The sequence below is a fragment of the Pinus tabuliformis genome, chromosome 9 (assembly GCF_031772625.1).
Source record: "Pinus tabuliformis cultivar Carrire ecotype Pingquan chromosome 9, CPIR1, whole genome shotgun sequence".
NCBI lineage: Eukaryota > Viridiplantae > Streptophyta > Pinopsida > Pinales > Pinaceae > Pinus > Pinus tabuliformis.
Window position 1 is genome coordinate 1,712,897,699 of NC_142307.1, and position 18,554 is coordinate 1,712,916,252.

The 18,554-nt window shown below is 39.2% G+C and overlaps 1 protein-coding gene across 1 annotated transcript in view; it reads left to right on the forward strand.

Annotated features, from left to right (window-relative positions):
* Positions 1–18,308, forward strand: part of LOC149155549 (cycloartenol-C-24-methyltransferase-like) — a 187,674-nt gene extending 169,366 nt beyond the window's left edge. Inside the window, exon 14 of the mRNA XM_089445687.1 lies at positions 17,900–18,308. Within this exon, the coding sequence (XP_089301813.1) occupies positions 17,900–17,966 (67 nt within the window). The 3' untranslated portion in view covers positions 17,967–18,308. The remainder of the gene's footprint in view (positions 1–17,899) is intronic.
* The last annotated feature ends 246 nt before the right edge of the window (positions 18,309–18,554 follow it).

Below are 18,554 nucleotides of genomic sequence, written 5' to 3' on the forward strand. Positions count from 1 at the left end.
AAATAAAATTTATTTTTGGAGTGACAAGTTGGCTCAAGAAGGCAAGTCGACCCAACCAATGAAAAGGTATGTCCCTTGGGTTATTTTACCTCATTAGAAAAGTATAAATAGATGGTCTGACATCTCATTTTCTACACTAAGCAAGAGAAGTTTTCTCTCTCTCTCTCTCTCTCTCTCTCTTTTCATCTTTCTTCTCTCTTGGACAACTGCATGTGTGGAGGAGGACAAGTTTGACGAAGTATTGACCTGGACTGTTTTACTTATGTTTGATCGAATTTGATCCTTGTTTTAACTGAGTTGACCGAGCGACAGTTGACTGCAAAAGGGTCGCATGTGTGAACCTCTGACTGCATGGCCAAATTTGATTATAGGTTGAAACTTTGACCAGAGTTGACTTATGATTCGTTTTGACTACTGTTGACTAGCTGTTGGATTTAATGAGGTTCGACTGGTATTTGGACTTATATATTGGCATAGATTTCTAGAGAAATTGTTGATTTGTAAACCTTGTTGAAGAATAATTTCTACTAAAGAAAAGTTGTTGGGTTTTCTCCCAAGGCTGGGTTTCTTAGGATAAAATTATTGTCTCTATTGTGTGTTATGCTTTTAACCTGCAAGACGATACCAGAATACCAAATATGCGAAGAAATATACCCAGAACATAGAACAATGAGAAATAACAAGTACTTTATTATTCAGAAAGCAATGTTCACTTGCCTCTTCGAGGGGGCAACCTCCAATAGAGCAGAGCTCGATTACAAAATAAGAAACAATGCTCCTCGAGCGGAGTCTCTATCCTTTATATAGGATTCATACATGCAATACCATGGTTCTTATTAATACCATCTATCTAATACCATGGCCCATTTGCAACTAGTTGTGTTCCCTTTATTAAATGCGGGTTAAACACTTACAATTATTAATATGGGCTTTATTGATTTTTTACTTAACTATAACTATGACTCGATCCTATTACATAAATAAGCGGGTTAGGGTGGGACCCTAACATGCCCTCCCCCATAAGAATAGCCTTGCCCTCAAGGCTGAAGCTGTGGAAACTGTTGAAGAATAGTGGCTGGTTCCCAGGTTGCATCTTCCGGAGAGGTGTCTTTCCACTTGACGAGGACTTCCTTGATCATGCAGCCACGCAGGTGCCTTTCTCGTGTATCAAGAACCTGTTCAGGTTGGAGCCAGATTGACCCTTCTTCATCCAGTTCAGGTAGACTGGTTTGAATTCTGCAATTGTTCCCAATCACTTTCTTGAGGCATGAGACATGGAAAACTGGATGGATTTTTGCAGTGGGTGGCAAAGCTAGCTTGTAGGCAACTTCTCCAATGCGCTGAAGTACTTGATATGGTCCGTAGAATTTTGGAGATAGTTTCTGACAACCCTTGTCTTTGAGTGATGTTTGCTTATATGGTTGCAGCCTCAAAAATACCTGATCTCCTTCTTGAAATTGGCGTTCTAAGCGATGTTGATCTACCTGTTGCTTCATGCGGTTTTGAGCTTGATGAAGATTCTCTCTAAGGTGGGTCTGCATGGTTGTGCGGTTCTGTAGGAGTTGATCCACTGCGTGTACCTTCGAGCATCCTTTGATATAAGAAGTAGGGGAAGGAGGGAGTTGACCATAAACTGCTTCATATGGAGTCATTTTGGTGGTGGCATGATAGTTGGTGTTATACCACCATTCAGCTAGAGGTAACCACTGTACCCAGAGATGTTGCTTTTTAGAAGTGAAGCACCTAAGGTAGGTTTCTAGACATTTGTTGATTGCTTCAATTTGACCATCAGTTTGTGGATGATAGGAAGTACTAAGTTGTAGTTGGGTGCCTTGTAGCCGGAAGAGTTCTCGCCAAAAGTTACTGGTGAAGACCGGGTCACGATCAGACACAATGGAAGTGGGCATGCCATGTAATTTGAAGATCTGATCCATGAAAGATTGAGCGACCAAAGTCGGTGTAAAAGGGTGGGGTAGGGCGCAAAAATGAGCATACTTAGAAAGTCTGTCCACAACCACCATGATGATTGACTTGTTTCCTGACTTTGGAAGACCCGTAATGAAATCCATAGAAACCTCCGTCCAGATTGAGGCTGGGATGGGCAATGGCTGTAATGTGCCTGGGGATTTGACTGTTTCTCCTTTGTGGCGCTGACAGACGTCACATTCAGCTACAAAAGTAAGAATGTCCTTTTTCATTCCTGTCCAAAAAACAGATCTCCGAGTGCGAGCATACGTCTTCTGAAAGCTTGAATGTCCTACAGTGGGAGATGAGTGCAACTCCGCCAAAATGCGGCTTTTGAGGGTGGATGTTGGTGATATTACTACTCTGTCTTTGTAGCGAAGAATCTCATCTTGCCATGAGTAGCCTGTTGTGGAATTTGGATCCGCTTGCAATTGATTAATGAGTTGGGAGAGCCAGGGATGTGAAAACCATTCCTTGCGAGCCTCTTCAATCCATTCGGGAATGGGAAGGGAAATTGCGAGTAGGGTACTTTCCTTTTCAAATTGGTGGGATAATGCACCTGCTACAGTATTTTCGCTCCGTTTCTTGTAAATTATCTCATAATCATATCCCAGCATTTTGGCGAGCCATTGATTTTGTTGTGGTGAGGATAGGCGTTGCTCCAAAAAATATTTAAGGTTTTGATGGTCTGTGCGGATTTGGAAACGTCGCCCCAATAAGTATGGTCGCCAGGTATCTACTGCGTGTAAGATGGCCATCATCTCCTTCTCATAGGTAGATTGTCCCAGATTCTTCCCACTTAGTTGTTGGCTCGTGAAGGCCAAGGGATGACCTTCCTGCATTAAGATCGCCCCAATACTTGTACCTGAAGCATCACATTCAATGACAAAAGATTTGGTGAAGTCAGGTAGTGCTAAGACTGGAGTGGAACACATGGCATGTTTGAGAGCTGTAAAGGTCTGTTGTGCTTCATCGTTCGAGAGGGATGAATTTTTCTTGAGGAGTTGAGTTAGGGGCCTAGCAATGCGACCATAATTGCAGACAAATTTGCGATAGTAGCCTGTGAGACCCAAAAATCCTCTTAGGCTCTTCAAGGTCTTAGGTTGAGGCCACTCCTGCATTGCTTGGATCTTTTTGGGGTCCACCCTGACACCTTCACGCCCCACAATGTGGCCCAAATACTCAACTTCTTCCATGCCAAAAGAACACTTGGACATCTTGACAAATAATTTATGCTTGCGGAGCAGTTGCAAGAGTAGATCTACATGCTAAAGATGTGCGGCCTAGGTGCGACTGTAGATGAGGATGTCATCAAAGAAAACAAGGACAAATTTTCTGAGATATGGTTTGAGCAGGTGGTTCATAAGGCTCTGAAAAGTGGATGGGGCATTACAAAGACCGAATGGCATGACCAGGAACTCATAATGGCCTTCATGAGTTCGGAAAGCAGTCTTTGGAATGTCTACTTCTTTCATGCGAATTTGGTGGTAGCCTGAGCGAAGATCGAGCTTAGTAAAAAGTTGAGCCCCATTTAGTTCATCCAGCAAATCATCGACAACTGGGATGGGAAATTTATCTTTGACTGTCAACTTATTAAGGGCCCTGAAGTCTGGACACATACACCATTCCCCATCTTTCTTGAGCACCATGACCACCGACGATGAATAAGGACTAATGCTGGGACGAATGACGCCTGCTTCCGAGAGTTCCTTGATTATTTTGTCTATTTCATTCTTTTGGGCAAACGGATATCTATATGGGCACACATTTGGTGGTTGGGCCCCTGGGACCAAAGTAATGCTATGATCATGTTCCCCTCTCGAGGGTGGAAGCTCATGAGGCCTGTCAAAGACTGGCAGATGGTTGTTTAAGATCTGTTGCATCTTAGGATGAATATGAAGAGAATTGGGTTCGAAGGCCTAAATGGCATTAAATTGAGCTATAACTCCATGGTGGCCCTTTTTTAACAATTTTTCCATCCGATGTGAGCTGATGATAGAGGGAACTCCTGCCTGGAGTCCGCGGAGGGTATGTGTGTGGTTGTTCTGCTTAAAGCTCATATATAACTCCTGGAAATTCATTGTGATTGGGCCAAGTGTGTGAAGCCATTCAGCACCGAGGACAATGTCGCACCCTCCCATGTGTATGACAAACATGTGGGTCTTTAACTGATAATCCCCCATTTGAAGTTTGACATTTTCACAGCGGCCTTCACATTTCATTGTTCCCCCATCAGCGATTTGGACCTGGAAGTTAGAAACTGCTCGCACAAAACAATTCACTGCTTCCGCGACTCTTTGATGGATAAAATTATGTGTACTTCCACTATCAATCAAGACTACTATTGGGCGATGCTTAATAAAACCTCTGATTTTGAGAGTTTGAGGCAAAGAAATCCCTGCCAAAGCATGCAGCGAGATAACTGGTTCTTCAGGTACATTGTTCTGCTGGTTGTCCTCTTCTTCCTCCTCTGGTTCCTCAAGTGGTGGGGCTTCCTCCAATGGACTGTCATCAGTAGCATCAATTTGAAAGAATTTGGGCTCCTTGCATTTATGCTCGGGGGAGTATTTCTCATCACAGTAGTAACATAAGCCTTGCTTTCTTCTTTTCGCCATTTCTACTGGTCACACCTTTTGAACCTTGAGTGTTTGGGTAGTTCTTTGAGCCTGTGGGGGGCGACCCTTGGCGATGAAATTTGGGCGATTGGACTGCACCGCTAACGCACGTTCGACTTCACGAGCTATCCTGCAAGCATGAAACCATGAACTAGGGTGGCGCAGTTGGACGTGGGCTTGTATGGCTTCTTTGGGCCCACTAACAAAACATTCTACGTAGAACTCATCGTGTAGACCTCCAGTGCGGAAAGCTAAGGCTTCAAAGGCTGCAACATATTCATTCACCGTTCCTGTCTGTCGGAGCTTAGTGAGATGACCCAAAAAGTCAGATTCATGATCAAAGCGATCCATAAGAGCTTTTTTGAATGTCTCCCAAGTCAAGGGCCTTCCATAGCAACGTTGATGCCATTGCCACCATTGCCATCTTTCATTGTCCAAGTACATGATACCCACACTAAGCTGAGTCGCATTATCCGGGATATAATTTAGAGTGAAATATTGCTCCATTTGTGCTATCCATGCAGCCGGGTGAGAGCCATCAAATTTATACATGTCCAGCTTGGGTGGTCGTAGATGGGATTGTTGGTGGGTGCTAAAGAGGTGAAGCGACTCGCTAGACTCACCCTCAATGTTTTCATTGCCAATATGTGCCTCTTCGCGTGCCTCCTCCTTGCCCTTAGAGAGTGTTGTATTTAAGTTTTGCAACAACGACATGAGCTCGTTCAATGTTGATTAGAGTTTGTCGATCCTCTCATTCGCCATAGCTTGAGCTCTAGTTTCTACCATGCACCGATCTTATGTACTTGAAATTTTGGGACCGCCCGAATTTTTTGGCACTAACAATTGAATGGTACCACCTTCCTCAGCGCGTCGTCCTGATTCTGATGGGCTAAGTCACCAATAAGCGCCCCGAACGGAGTTTTACTCCTTGCTTAGGAGTACTGCAATAGCCGAATCCTAGAAATGTCAATGCTACCAAAAGTCCTGTGAAAATCACGCCCAGGTATAGGAACCCACACAACTACTTAGATCTAGATGGCGGATCTGATGGATCTGAGAGATCTGAATCGCTGATCTGATAGATCTGAATGACAAAACTGATTGCTGTTGCGGATCTAATGGATCTAATAGATCCGAATGGCTGTTCTTATAGATTTGGATGGCGGAACTGATCTGGCAAAGATTATGCGTGATCCAAAGATAGAGAAGGGGACTATGGTCTCCAGGAGTGTCAGGTGCTATAGATCGCAATATACACAAGGGTCTAACAGTAGTACTCGGCCCAATTTTTCAGGGCACTAACCAAGGAAGATCAACCGTACCCTTAGCCGTACAACCCGACTACCCTATCGTACACGCGAGTAATCTCTCCGAGTGTTGTTTTCGGTGTACTGTAGCAGCAAGACGGCCGACGGTTTATCTATGGCGAGGTTTCAAGGGAGCTAAGGGGCTTCCGATATATCTAGAGGGTACTTGGAAGACAGTCTGTGCACGGTTTTGTCTAATGCGCTACTACTCGAAGGGGTACCCACAGGGGTTACAAGGGAGTCCAACAAGCGTGACCACCTCTTGTATTTCCTGCATGCATGCCTCCCCAAATCCGCAGGTTTATGCACTCAGCAACAGATCCGTGGTTTAAAGACGCCGGAACACGTTTCTAGCCAAAAAAAAAATTGCTAAAAATTAGAGATCCCACCGGCGTTGGAAAGCGCTCTGATACCACTTGTTATGCTCTTAACCTGCAAGACGATACCATAATACCAAATATGCGAAGAAATATACCCAGAACATAGAACAATGAGAAATAACAGCAAGTACTTTATTATTCAGAAAGCAATGTTCACTTGCCTCTTCGAGGGGGCAACCTCCAATAGAGCAGAGCTCGATTACAAAATAAGACACGATGCTCCTCGAGGGGAGTCTCTATCCTTTATATAGGATTCATACATGCAATACCATGGTTCTTATTAATACCATCTATCTAATACCATGGCCCATTTGCAACTAACTGTGGTCCCTTCATTAAATGCGGGTTAACCACTTACAATTATTAATATGGGCTTTATTGACTCTTTACTTAACTATAACTATGACTCGATCCTATTACATAAATAAGGGGGTTAGGGTGGGACCCTAACATTGTGCATAGTTGTCTTTCTATGATCGTTATTGTTTCGTTGCATTTACTGTTTGAAATTTTTTGTAGTGTAATTATTCAATGATAGTAGTAGCATAAGATACTGTGTAAAAAATCACTAGGAAGTAATTATTTGGCAAAAAATTGTATTTACTGCACTCTTGCATAGAATTTCAACATGGAATCAGAGCTTTGTTGAAAGATTAGCCATTGAAGTTAGCCTAGGAGACAATATTCAGTGGCTTGATTGGTTTTTGGATCTTTTGTCAAAATGAGACCAAGTCTCAGAGTTGAAGATAAGTTGGATAGTGCCACCAATTTTAGAGCTTGGAAGACAATGATACTTCTTATCTTGGAAAAAAATGAGCTTCAGGATCATGTGGATAAAGTCATTCTAGAGCTAGAGGGAGTTGAGGAGAAAGCAAAGTTTAAGAAGGATGAAGCCAAGGCTAAGAGAATCTTGATAGATTCCATAAAGGATCACTTGATTCCTCATGTTGTTGGTTTGAAGACTATCAAAGAAGTATATGATGCCTTGGTGATATTGTACAAGAGTAGCAACGTTAGCAGGAAGCTAAATTTGACAAGATCCACCTCAGCCACCTCTTCCGCAACAGTTGAAAGTTCATCATGAAACTATTGAATCCTTGTGAAGTTTGATGCCATGGTGTCAGATCCATTCATCTTGATGCTATTCACTGTCTTCTTTAACATCATCTTTCCATTGTGGTTGTCACTATGGTACAACTTAGTTAAGGTCGACCACATAAGTCGAATCTTTCGTCATTATGTGAGGGATTATGTGATCCTTCTGATCCAGGTGGATATTGGTGGCCACCTGCCTATTCCACTTGGACCCCCAACACTGTCTCTTTCAGTTTTCTGGTTTCCTTAATTGTAGCAAAGTTTACTATTTTTGGCAGTTTTTCGGTTCTTGAACTTCCGGAGCCGTTTTGAGGCCCTAAACAAAGTTTTTAGGGAATACTGAGAGACATGAAACATCACAAACCGGTCCGCCAATTTTTTTTTGGCTTTGTATTCGAGATCTTCGAAACGAGGTATTATGATAGCCAAATGGAGATCATATGCCAAAGTTACAACCCCGGGAAGTTAATGTACCAATTTACCCAAACGGGGCCCACAATTTTGGCGCTTGATTTCCTAGGGCTAGGTTTTTGGTTGTTTAGGGTTTTCCATTGTTTTTCAATAATAAATAGGCCTTTGCGCATCATTGTAGCAGAGTTCAAAGGCATGTAACCACGACATCTCTTCTCAGAGATAAGCTACCATCAGTCGACCCAACCAATGAAAAGATGTGTCCCTTGGGTTATTTTATCTCATTAGAAAAGAATAAATAGATGGTCTGACATCTCATTTTCTCCACTAAACAAGAGCAAGTTTTGTTTTTTTTTTTTTTTTTTCTCTCTCTCATTTCATCTTTCTTATCTCTCTTGGACAACTGCATGTGTGGAGGAGGACAAGTTTGACTAAGTATTGAACATGCCTGTTTTACTTATGTTTGATCGAATTTGACCCTTGTTTTAACCAAGTTGACTGAGCGGCAGCTGATTGCAGAAGGGTCGCACGTGTGGACCTCTAACTTCATGGCCAAATGTGATTGTAGGTCGAAACTTTGACTAGAGTTGACTTTTGATTTGTTTTGACTAGTGTTGACTAGCTGTTGGATTTAATAAGGTTGGACTGGTATTTGGATTTATATATTGGCATAGATTTCTAGAGAAATTATTGATTTGTAAACCTTGTTGAAGAATAATTTCTACTAAAGAAAAGTTGTTGCGTTTTCTCCCAAGGTTGGGTTTCATATGATAAAATTATTGTCTCTATTGTGCATAGTTGTCTTTCTATGATCGTTATTGTTTTGCTGCATTTACTGTTGAAATTTTTTGTAGTGTAATTATTCAATGATAGTAGTAGCATAAAACACTGTGTAAAAAATCACTAGGAAGTAATTATTTGGAAAAAAATTGTATTTACTGCACTCTTGCATAGAATTTCAACATGGAATTAGAGCTTTCCTGAAAGATTAGCCATTGAAGTTAGCCTAGGAGACAATATTCAATAGCCTGATTGGTTTTTGGATCTTTTGTCAAAATGACACCAAGTTTCATAGTTGAAGATAGGTTGGATAGTGCCACCAATTTTAGAGCTTGGAAGACAATGATACTTCTTATCTTGGAAGAAAATGATCTTCAGGATCATGTGTATAAAGTCATTCTAGAGCTATAGGGAGCTGAGGAGAAAGCAAAGTATAAGGATGAAGCCAAGGCTAAGAGAATCTTGATAGATTCCGTAAAGGATCACTTGATTCCTCATGTTGTTGATTTGAAGACTACCAAAGAAGTATATGATGGCTTGGTGCGATTGTACAATAGTAGCAACGCTAGCAGGAAGCTAAATTTGACAAGATCCACCTCAGTGATCGCTTCCGCAAGAGTTGAAAGTTCATCACGGAACTATTGAATCCTTGTGAAGTTTGATGCCACAGTCTCAGATCCGTTCATCTTGATGCTATTCATTGTCTTCCTTAGCATCATCTTTCTATTCTGGTTGTCACTATGGTACAACTTAGTTAAGGTCGGCCACATAAGTTGAATCTTTCGTCGTTATGTGAGGGATTATGTGATCCTTCTGACCCAGGTGGATATTGGTGGTCACCCGCCTATTCCACTTGGACTCCCAACACTCTCTCTTTCAGTTTTCCGCTTTTCTTAATTGTAGCACAATTTACTATTTTTGGTAGTTTTTCGGTTCTTGAACTTCGGAGCCGTTTTGAGTCTCTAAACGACGTTTTTAGGGAAAACTGAGAGACTGGAAATGTCGCAAATAGGTCCGCCAGTTTTTTTTTTGGCCTTCTATTCGAGATCTTCGAAACGAGATATTATGATAGCGAAACGAAGATCGTATGCCAAAGTTACAACCCTGGGAAGTTGATGTACCAATTTATCCAAAAGGGGCCCACAATTTTGGCGCTTCATCTCCCAGGGCTAGGTTTTTGGATGCTTACGGTTTTCCATTGTTTCTCAATAATAAATAGGCCTTTGTGCCTCATTGTAACACAGTTCAAAGGCATGTAACCACGACATCTCTTCTCAGAGATAAGCTACCATCAGTCGACCCAACTATTGAAAAGGTGTGTCCTTTAGGTTATTTTACCTCATTAGAAAAGTATAAATAGATGTTCTGACATCTCATTTTCTCCACTAAGCAAGAGCGAGTTTTTTTTCTCTCTCTCTCTTTTCATCTTCTTATCTCTCTTGGACAACTACAAGTGTGGAGGACGACAAGTTTGACTAAGTATTTACCAGGATTGTTTTACTTAAGTTTGATCGAATTTGACCCTTGTTTTAACCGAGTTCACCGAGCGGCCGCTGACTGCAGAAGGGTTGCATGTGTGGACCTCTGACTGCATGGCCAAATTTGATTGTAGGTCGAAACTTTGACCAGAATTGACTTTTGATACATTTTGACTAGTGTTGAGTAGCTGTTGGATTTAATTAGGTTCGACTGGTATTTGGACTTATATATTGGCATAGATTTCTAGAGAAATTGCTGATTTGTAAACCTTGTTGAAGAATAATTTCTACTAAAGAAAAGTTGTTGGGTTTTCTCCCAAGGCTGGGTTTCCTAGGATAAAATTATTGTCTCTATTGTGCATAGTTGTCTTTCTATGATTGTTATTGTTTTGTTGCATTTATTGTTGAAATTTTTTGTAGTGTAATTATTCAATGATAGTAGTAGCATAAAACACTGTGTAAAAAATCACTAGGAAGTAATTATTTGGCAAAAAACTGTATTTAATGCACTCTTGCATAGAATTTCAACATGGAATCAGAGCTTTGTTGAAAGATTAGCCATTGAAGTTAGCCTAGGAGACAATTTTCAGTAGCTTGATTGGTTTTTGGATCTTTTGTCAAAATGACACCAAGTTTCATAGTTGAAGATAGGTTGGATAGTGCCACCAATTTTAGAGCTTGGAAGACAATGATGCTTCTTATCTTGGAAGAAAATGAGCTTTAGGATCTAGAGTAGAGGGCGCTGAGGAGAAAGCAAAGTATAAGAAGGATGAAGCCAAGGCTAAGAGAATCTTGATAGATTCCATAAAGGATCACTTGATTCCTCATGTTGTTGGTTTGAAGACTACCAAAGAAGTATATGATGCCTTGGTGAGATTGTACGAGAGTAGCAACGCTAGCATGAAGCTAAATTTGACAAGATCCACCTCAGCCACCTCTTCCGCAACAGTTGAAAGTTCATCATAGAACTATTGAATCCTTGTGAAGTTTGATGCCACAGTCTTAGATCCGTTCATCCTGATGCTATTCACTGTGTTCCTTAGCATCATCTTTCTATTTTGGTTGTCACTATGGTACAACTTAGTTAAGGTCAACCACATAAGTTGAATCTTTCATCGTTATGTGAGGGATTATGTGATCTTTCTGATCCAGGTGGATATTGGTGGCCACCTGCCTATTCCACTTGGACCCTCAACACTGTCTCTTGCAGTTTTCCGGTTTCCTTAATTGTAGCGAAGTTTACGATTTTGGGCAGTTTTTCAGTTCTTGAACTTCCGGAGCCGTTTTGAGTCCCTAAACGATGTTTTTAGGGAATACTAAGAGACCGAAAAAGTCACAAACCGGTCTGCCTATTTGTTGTTGATCTAGTATTCGAGATCTTCGAAACGAGGTATTATGGTAGCCAAATGGAGATCATATGCCAAAGTTACAACCCCGAGAAGTTGATGTACCAATTTACCCAAACGGGGCCCACTATTTTGGCGCTTCATTTCCTAGGGCTAGGTTTTTGGATGTTTAGGGTTTTTCATTGTCTTTCAATAATAAATAGGCTTTTGCGCCTCATTGTAACATAGTTCAAAGTGATGTAACCACAACATCTTTTCTCAGAGATATGCTACCATTAGTCGACCCAACCAATGAAAAGGTGTGTCCCTTGGGTTATTTTACCTCATTAGAAAAGTATAAATAGATGCTCTGATATCTCAGTTTCTCCACTAAGCAAGAGCGAGTTTTTTTTTTTCTCTCTCTCTCTTTTCATCTTTCTTATCTCTCTTGGACAACTGCATGTGTGGAGGAGGACAAGTTTGACTAATTATTGAACATGATTGTTTTACTTATGTTTGATCGAATTTGACTATTGTTTTAACTGAGTTGACTGAGCGACAGCTGACTGTAGAAGGGTCGCACATGTGGACCTCTGACTGCATGGCCAAATTTGATTCTTGGTCGAAACTTTGACCAGAGTTGACTTTTGATTCGTTTTGACTAGTGTTGGTTCGCTGTTGGATTTAAGTAGGTTCGACTGGTATTTGGACTTATATATTGGCATAAATTTCTAGAGAAATTATTGATTTGTAAGCCTTGTTGAAGAATAATTTCTACTAAAGAAAAGTTGTTGGGTTTTCTCGCAAGGCTGGGTTTCCTAGGATAAAATTATTGTCTCTATTGTGCATAGTTGTCTTTTTATGATCGTTATTGTTTTACTGCATTTACTGTTGAAATTTTTTATAGTGTAATTATTCAATGATAGTAGTAGCATAAAATACTATGTAAAAAATCACTAGGAAGTAATTATTTGGCAATAAATTGTGTTTACTGCACTCTTGCATAGAATTTCAACAAGGAATTAGAGCTTTGTTGAAAGAATAGCCATTGAAATTAGCCTAGGAGAGAATATTCGGTAGCTTGATTGGTTTTTGGATCTTTTGTCAAAATGACACCAAGTCTCATAGTTGAAGATAGGTTGGATAGTGCCACCAATTTTAGTGCTTGGAAGACAATGATACTTCTTATCTTGGAAGAAAATGAGCTTCAGGGTCATGTGGATAAAGTCATTCTAGAGCCAGAGGGAGTTGAGGAGAAAGCAAAGTATAAGAAGGATGAAGCCAAGGCTAAGAGAATCTTGATAGATTCAATAAAGGATCACTTGATTCCTCATGTTGTTGGTTTGAAGACTACCAAAGAAATATATGATGCCTTGGTGAAATTGTATGAGAGTAGCAACGCTAGCAGGAAGCTTAATTTGACAAGATCCACCTTAGTGACCTCTTCCGCAACAGTTGAAATTTCATCACGGAACTATTGAATCATTGTAAAGTTTGATGCCAAAGTTACGACCCCAAGAATTTGATGTATCAATTTACCCAAACGGGGCCCACATTTTTGGCGCTTCATCTCCTAGGGCAAGGTTTTTGGATGTTTAGGGTTTTCTATTGTTTCTCAATAATAAATAGGCCTTTGCGCCTCATTGTAACACAGTTCAAAGGCATGTAACCGTGACATCTCTTCTAAGAAATAAGCTACCGTCAACCAAGCTATTTTATTTCCATTCTGTTTGTAAGCATACTTTAGTATTTTTCTATTAATGAAATGAAGTGCTTTTCTATTGCATCTTTGTATTTATGATTATAGCTGTAAGTTGTTGCGTTCCTGTTTAAGTTAGTATCACCTTCACACCGTCCAAAATGATGCTCTTGGATCTTACATTTTTCAACTTATGTTTGGCTGCTTGGGAACCATCTCGAGGAACTTGAATTGCTTGGCTTGCAATTTCCCACAAACCATTTGTCATTAAGAGATGGGTGATTCACTCCTTCCATGGACTGATGTTTATAGAGCCCTCCATCCTTTCTTCAGATCTTGGACTTGATGATGCCATATTAACAAATCGACTTCAGCCACAAAACTCTCAATGCAAAATAAAAAACTTTGTTGCTATAAAATAATTTGCTATGATAAAACCCTTGTAGATTTTATTGCTTTGATACCATGTTAAATATTTTTATACTAGTCCAACCATATAAATTAAATGACTAGCAAACACTGATATGCATAAATCCACTATAAGCATCCAAACATTTAACCCAACACTTACCCCATGATACATTTCACACTACCCAAATTAAAAAAACGTAAACATATATACATTTAAAAAAAAAGTAACAATATTCTTAATCATGGACATTCACCCCCTCTTTACCATTGAAATTCTAAACTTTTAAATAACTCTCACTACGATACCATGGGTGAGTACCATGGCTTTTCAATATCACATGCCCAATATTACATGTGTTGTTATGATATTTTCTTTAATTAATTAATTTGAGATAAATTAATTACAATACCATAGGCCCATACCATGGCTTTTCAATATCACATGCCCAATCTTATTTGTGTTGATATGATATTTTCTTTAGTTAATTAATTAGAAATAAATTATTTAAAAGAGGAAACTAATGTGGAGGTAAATATAAACCCTTGATTTGTGAATACTATTATGAATATTCTGGCATATTCCATGGAGGTTAGTTCTCTGCCATCCACTTAATAATTAATGATAATTAAATTAAATTTGTGGAAGACCTGTTCAGAAATAGACACACTAGTTCTGATTTAATTTACTTCAACAATTTATTAAAAACTCTAGAAAATATTTGTTTCACATATTTCTAAAATTGCCTAAAAATAAATATTTTGGTATATTAACTTAACGCATCAGAGATAAAATTAAGAGATCAATCACATCATAACAACAAATTTATACCCAGCAGAGTGTTCCTCCATTAAATGAGAAATTTTGGGTTAGAACCATAGATAAGACATAGAAAAATTGCAATTGCTAGGCCCTTGGAAACTCAGCGTCATTGGGGAAATTCGCCTCAAAGAATTCGACCTCTAGAGAATTAACCTGTCTAACCAGCTAATCGAACTTCCTTTCTCATTGTCTCGGAGGACCATTGTGCACTAGAGAAATCGATCGCTTTGGATAATTTGGCCTCCTCCACAATTTGACCCTCTTCTTCAAACAACTTGGCCTTCCTCTTTTCCGAACGCCTGCATCTTTGAATTTCTCTTGAAATTCCTGCACTTTTCCTCACTTATCTTCAGTCTAGTTGAGTCTTTTGCTTGTGTTGTGCCTTCACCTCTCCCTTACACTTATTATATAATTTCACTAAGTTTAAATCCCTAACACTAATCTCTCAAGCGATCAATGAATAGAATTAAATCGTAAGGCTCACTTGAAATAATAGTTGAGATTATATTACCCAGATGAGGTGAGATTATATTACGTGGCGGTGGTATTGATACAACGTGGTAGGAAATGGATGTCGAGAAACCGCCCGATGAACCTTCTTGAGGCAATTTATGGTTTAATTGGGATGGTGCAGCTCTGTAGGATCTGTGGTTTTTGTAGTGAAATGAGACAGAGAGACATAGTGGATGATACCGGCTCCTCCTTTGCGCACGGACTCCTCGGAAGCCCGAGCTATTCATTAGGTGTATGGAGGGACCCCTTACACTGGCGGAGGATTTGGCTTCTTGTTGCAACTGGGTGCATCATGTGGGATCCTGGGTCGTTTCTCTTTGGACATCAGTGCTCGAAGGACCCCCAAATGGCGAGCATTCCATTTCACTCTGGTAGGTTGTAGTAGGCACGTAAGTTCTCTTGTTGGCAGTGCGATTGATTTTCTTCGCTTAAATACCTTGCTCAGAACTTTCTGCAGCTCAGTGTTCTGGTTGGGAATTACTTCGGTTAGAGGGTTGGGCTTACCAGTCGGTTGGCTAATTGGATATGGCGTGGGGGGTTTCAAAGTGTTAGTTTATTGTACAGTTCTGGTTTGGTCGCTTGTGGAGCAAATTATTCTCCTGGTTTGTTTGGCCAAAAGAATAGTCTGTAAACCCAGAGCCCGATGGCCCATGTCTCCTTGTGGCATTTACCGGTTGGCATCCCGCGCCTGGCTGGACTAGGCTCTAGGTGAAAGAATTCAATGGCAGTCTCGCAGTGTCCGCCGGGTGGGCAAGCCTCAACGGTCTTGGGTGCCTGTCTCAGGCAAAATCCAGTTATAATGCTCCTTTTCCCTCTGCCAAGCCCGGGTCGTTAGTGACAGACCCATGTTGCGACAAAGAGGACACCCTCGTCATTGGGGTGGTCAAAGGGGAAAGGGAGAGAGACATCAGGCGGAACAACCACTGGAGGAAGGAGAAGTAGACTTGGCCCAAGTAGGTTCGCCAGGTTATGTTGATCTGCCACCCTCGTTTGACTCCATTGAAGCCCAGATTTGGGTAGTTCAGACATCAGTGGACCAGCACAGAACCGTCAAACGGACTATGATGAAATTATCAGCTTCTTCTCTAACATCTTGCACAATCAGGGCCGCATCTTGGATCGCCAAGCTTCTTTATGCTGCAACCAACAGCAACTGCAGGACTTGATGGATGGATTGAAAGGGCGGATGGCTCACATGGATTCTCATATACATGATGATGCCTTTCATCGACCAATGGATGGGAACGCTGATAATGCTGCTCGTGCCCCAAATGAAGATAATCTGTAATGAGGAAAGTGGAATATATTGTGTTGCTAAATTTTGTTCATGCTGGGCTATTGACAAGAAATCTTCAGTTTTGTAGACATGTTAGACATGTTATTAGTGAATTTCTGCCTGTATTTAAAGGCCAGGCCAACATATCCGGTTAGAGTGACGCTTGGTTTCCAGGAAAACTGCTCTTTTCATGATGTATTATCATTTTGAATTAATAGAAAAAAATCGACTTAAAAAAAAACAGTTCAGATTATATTTAAGCTCCCAAGTGATCAATGGCTAAAATTATATCCAAGGTTCAGTTGAAATAACAGTTGAGATTATGTCCAAATCATTTAAATAATTTTATTATTTAACCTTGGAAATTTGGCCTAATTTTAAATAACATTAATACATAATAATTAATTAGATTATTAGATAAAAATTAATTAGATTAATTATTATAATTTTCCTAACTTAACCAGCACCTAAAGAGAATCAAATATCTACAAGCTAAGACACCAAAGTTCCTAACTTAACCAGCACCTAAAGAGAACCAAATATCTACAAGCTAAGACACCAAAGTTCCTAACTTAACCAGCACCTAAAGAGAATCAAATATCTACAAGCTAAGACACCAAAGTTATGTATAAGAATATGTATAATAGCTTTTAAGCTCTCAAGTGATCAATGACTAAAATTATATCCAAGGCTCACTTGAAATAATATCCAAGGCTCACTTGAAATAACAGTTGAGATTATGTCCAAATCATTTAAATAATTTTATTATTTAACCTTGGAAATTTGGCCTAATATTAATAGATAATAATTAATTAGATTAATTATTATAATTTTCCTAAACTTAACCAGCACCTAAAGAGAATCAAATATCTACAAGCTAAGACACCAAAGTAATATGTATAATAGCTTTAAACGTACAAAAACTTCAACATACTTTTAGTACCATTGATCTACTTAAGATTAATCCGGTGAACTTTAATAATGTTCTCTTATCTTTTCTCTTTTTATATAGCGAAGTGATATCTCGCGCATAATTAAATTCGGTCATTCTGTGGTGAATCTGTCAAAAATTATGAATAAATATTAAAATTTAATACTGTGAACTTTAATAATGTTGTCTTAATAAATATTAAAGTGTTATTAAAATTTAATTCTGTGCATTTTAATAATGTTGTCTTATGATTAAAGAATTTTTCTGGTTGATAATTACATCAGAATTAATTTGCTAACGTTTGAACTAATCAGTGTGGTAACATGTTTTCAACTAATCAGTGTGGTGTAGTTATAATTTGCTAATGTGTTTTGAACTAAGCAGTGTGGTATAGTTATGTGATGAAATTAATTTAGATGCGATTATCATTAAAAAATAATTAGTGTGGTATAGTTATGTGATGAAATTAATTTAGATGCGATTATCACTAAAAAAAAATTCAATTCATTGTTATAAATCACAGAGACCTAAATTTAAATAATGGTTTTTTTTTCTCTTTTTATGGTGTGAAGTAATACCTCGTGCATAATTAAATTCGGTCATTCTGTGGTGCATTTGTCAAAAAATTATGAATAAAATTTAATAATGTTTTTTTTAATCTTTTCGCTTTCTATATTGTGAAGTAATACCTCGTTCATAATTAAATTCGGTCATTCTGTGGTGCATCTGTCAAAAAATTATGAATAAAATTTGGTCATATTGTGGTGCATACTATCTGTCAAAATTATGGTTGATACTCCATCCTACTGGAAACTGGTTATGCGAATATCACAAACTTTAATCGTGCATATTGCAACTTTTTTCGCCTAACCCGTGGTTTATTCTTGGTGCAGGAAAGATATTTTTACACCTATGTACTTTTTTCTGGCCCGAAAACCTTTGAACGATAACCAGTCGTAAGGTTGACCGCATTTTTCACGAGAACAGAGACTACACCGCTTTTGTTTACAGACAGCTGAACAATTAGTTTCTTGATTTTAAGGCATTTATTTTTTCTTGCTTCATTGTTTGGCTTTTCAACGGGGAAAGGAAATATAAACAGAAGATTGTAAAAATCATATTCCAGGCGAGTCAGTAGTATAAATCAGTATTAGGGAGGAGAAAGAAGCTTGGATGGTTCTTGGTTTGTTAGAGTTGAAGACATTGCCAGGACATGAATTGTCCATGGATTCATTTGTATATGGAATCTCCTTTGTTACTTGGGTTTTTATCAATCTAAATTACTGTTTCCAGTACCTAAAATCAGTATGTTTAACGTAAGTACAAGCATTTGATAGAAACATCGTGAGCATTCCATAGCATGGAATAATTTCTAAAATGGTAATGATCGTAAATAGTTCTGTTCTCAAAGTATATATTCCATCAATCATATCATAAGGGGTTGAAGTATCCAAGAGTGATATTTCACCTATCTCAAGAATGGTATACAAATTTGGGGACTTACTAGTATGTTATTACATACCATTAAATTTACACGGATGGGGGTTG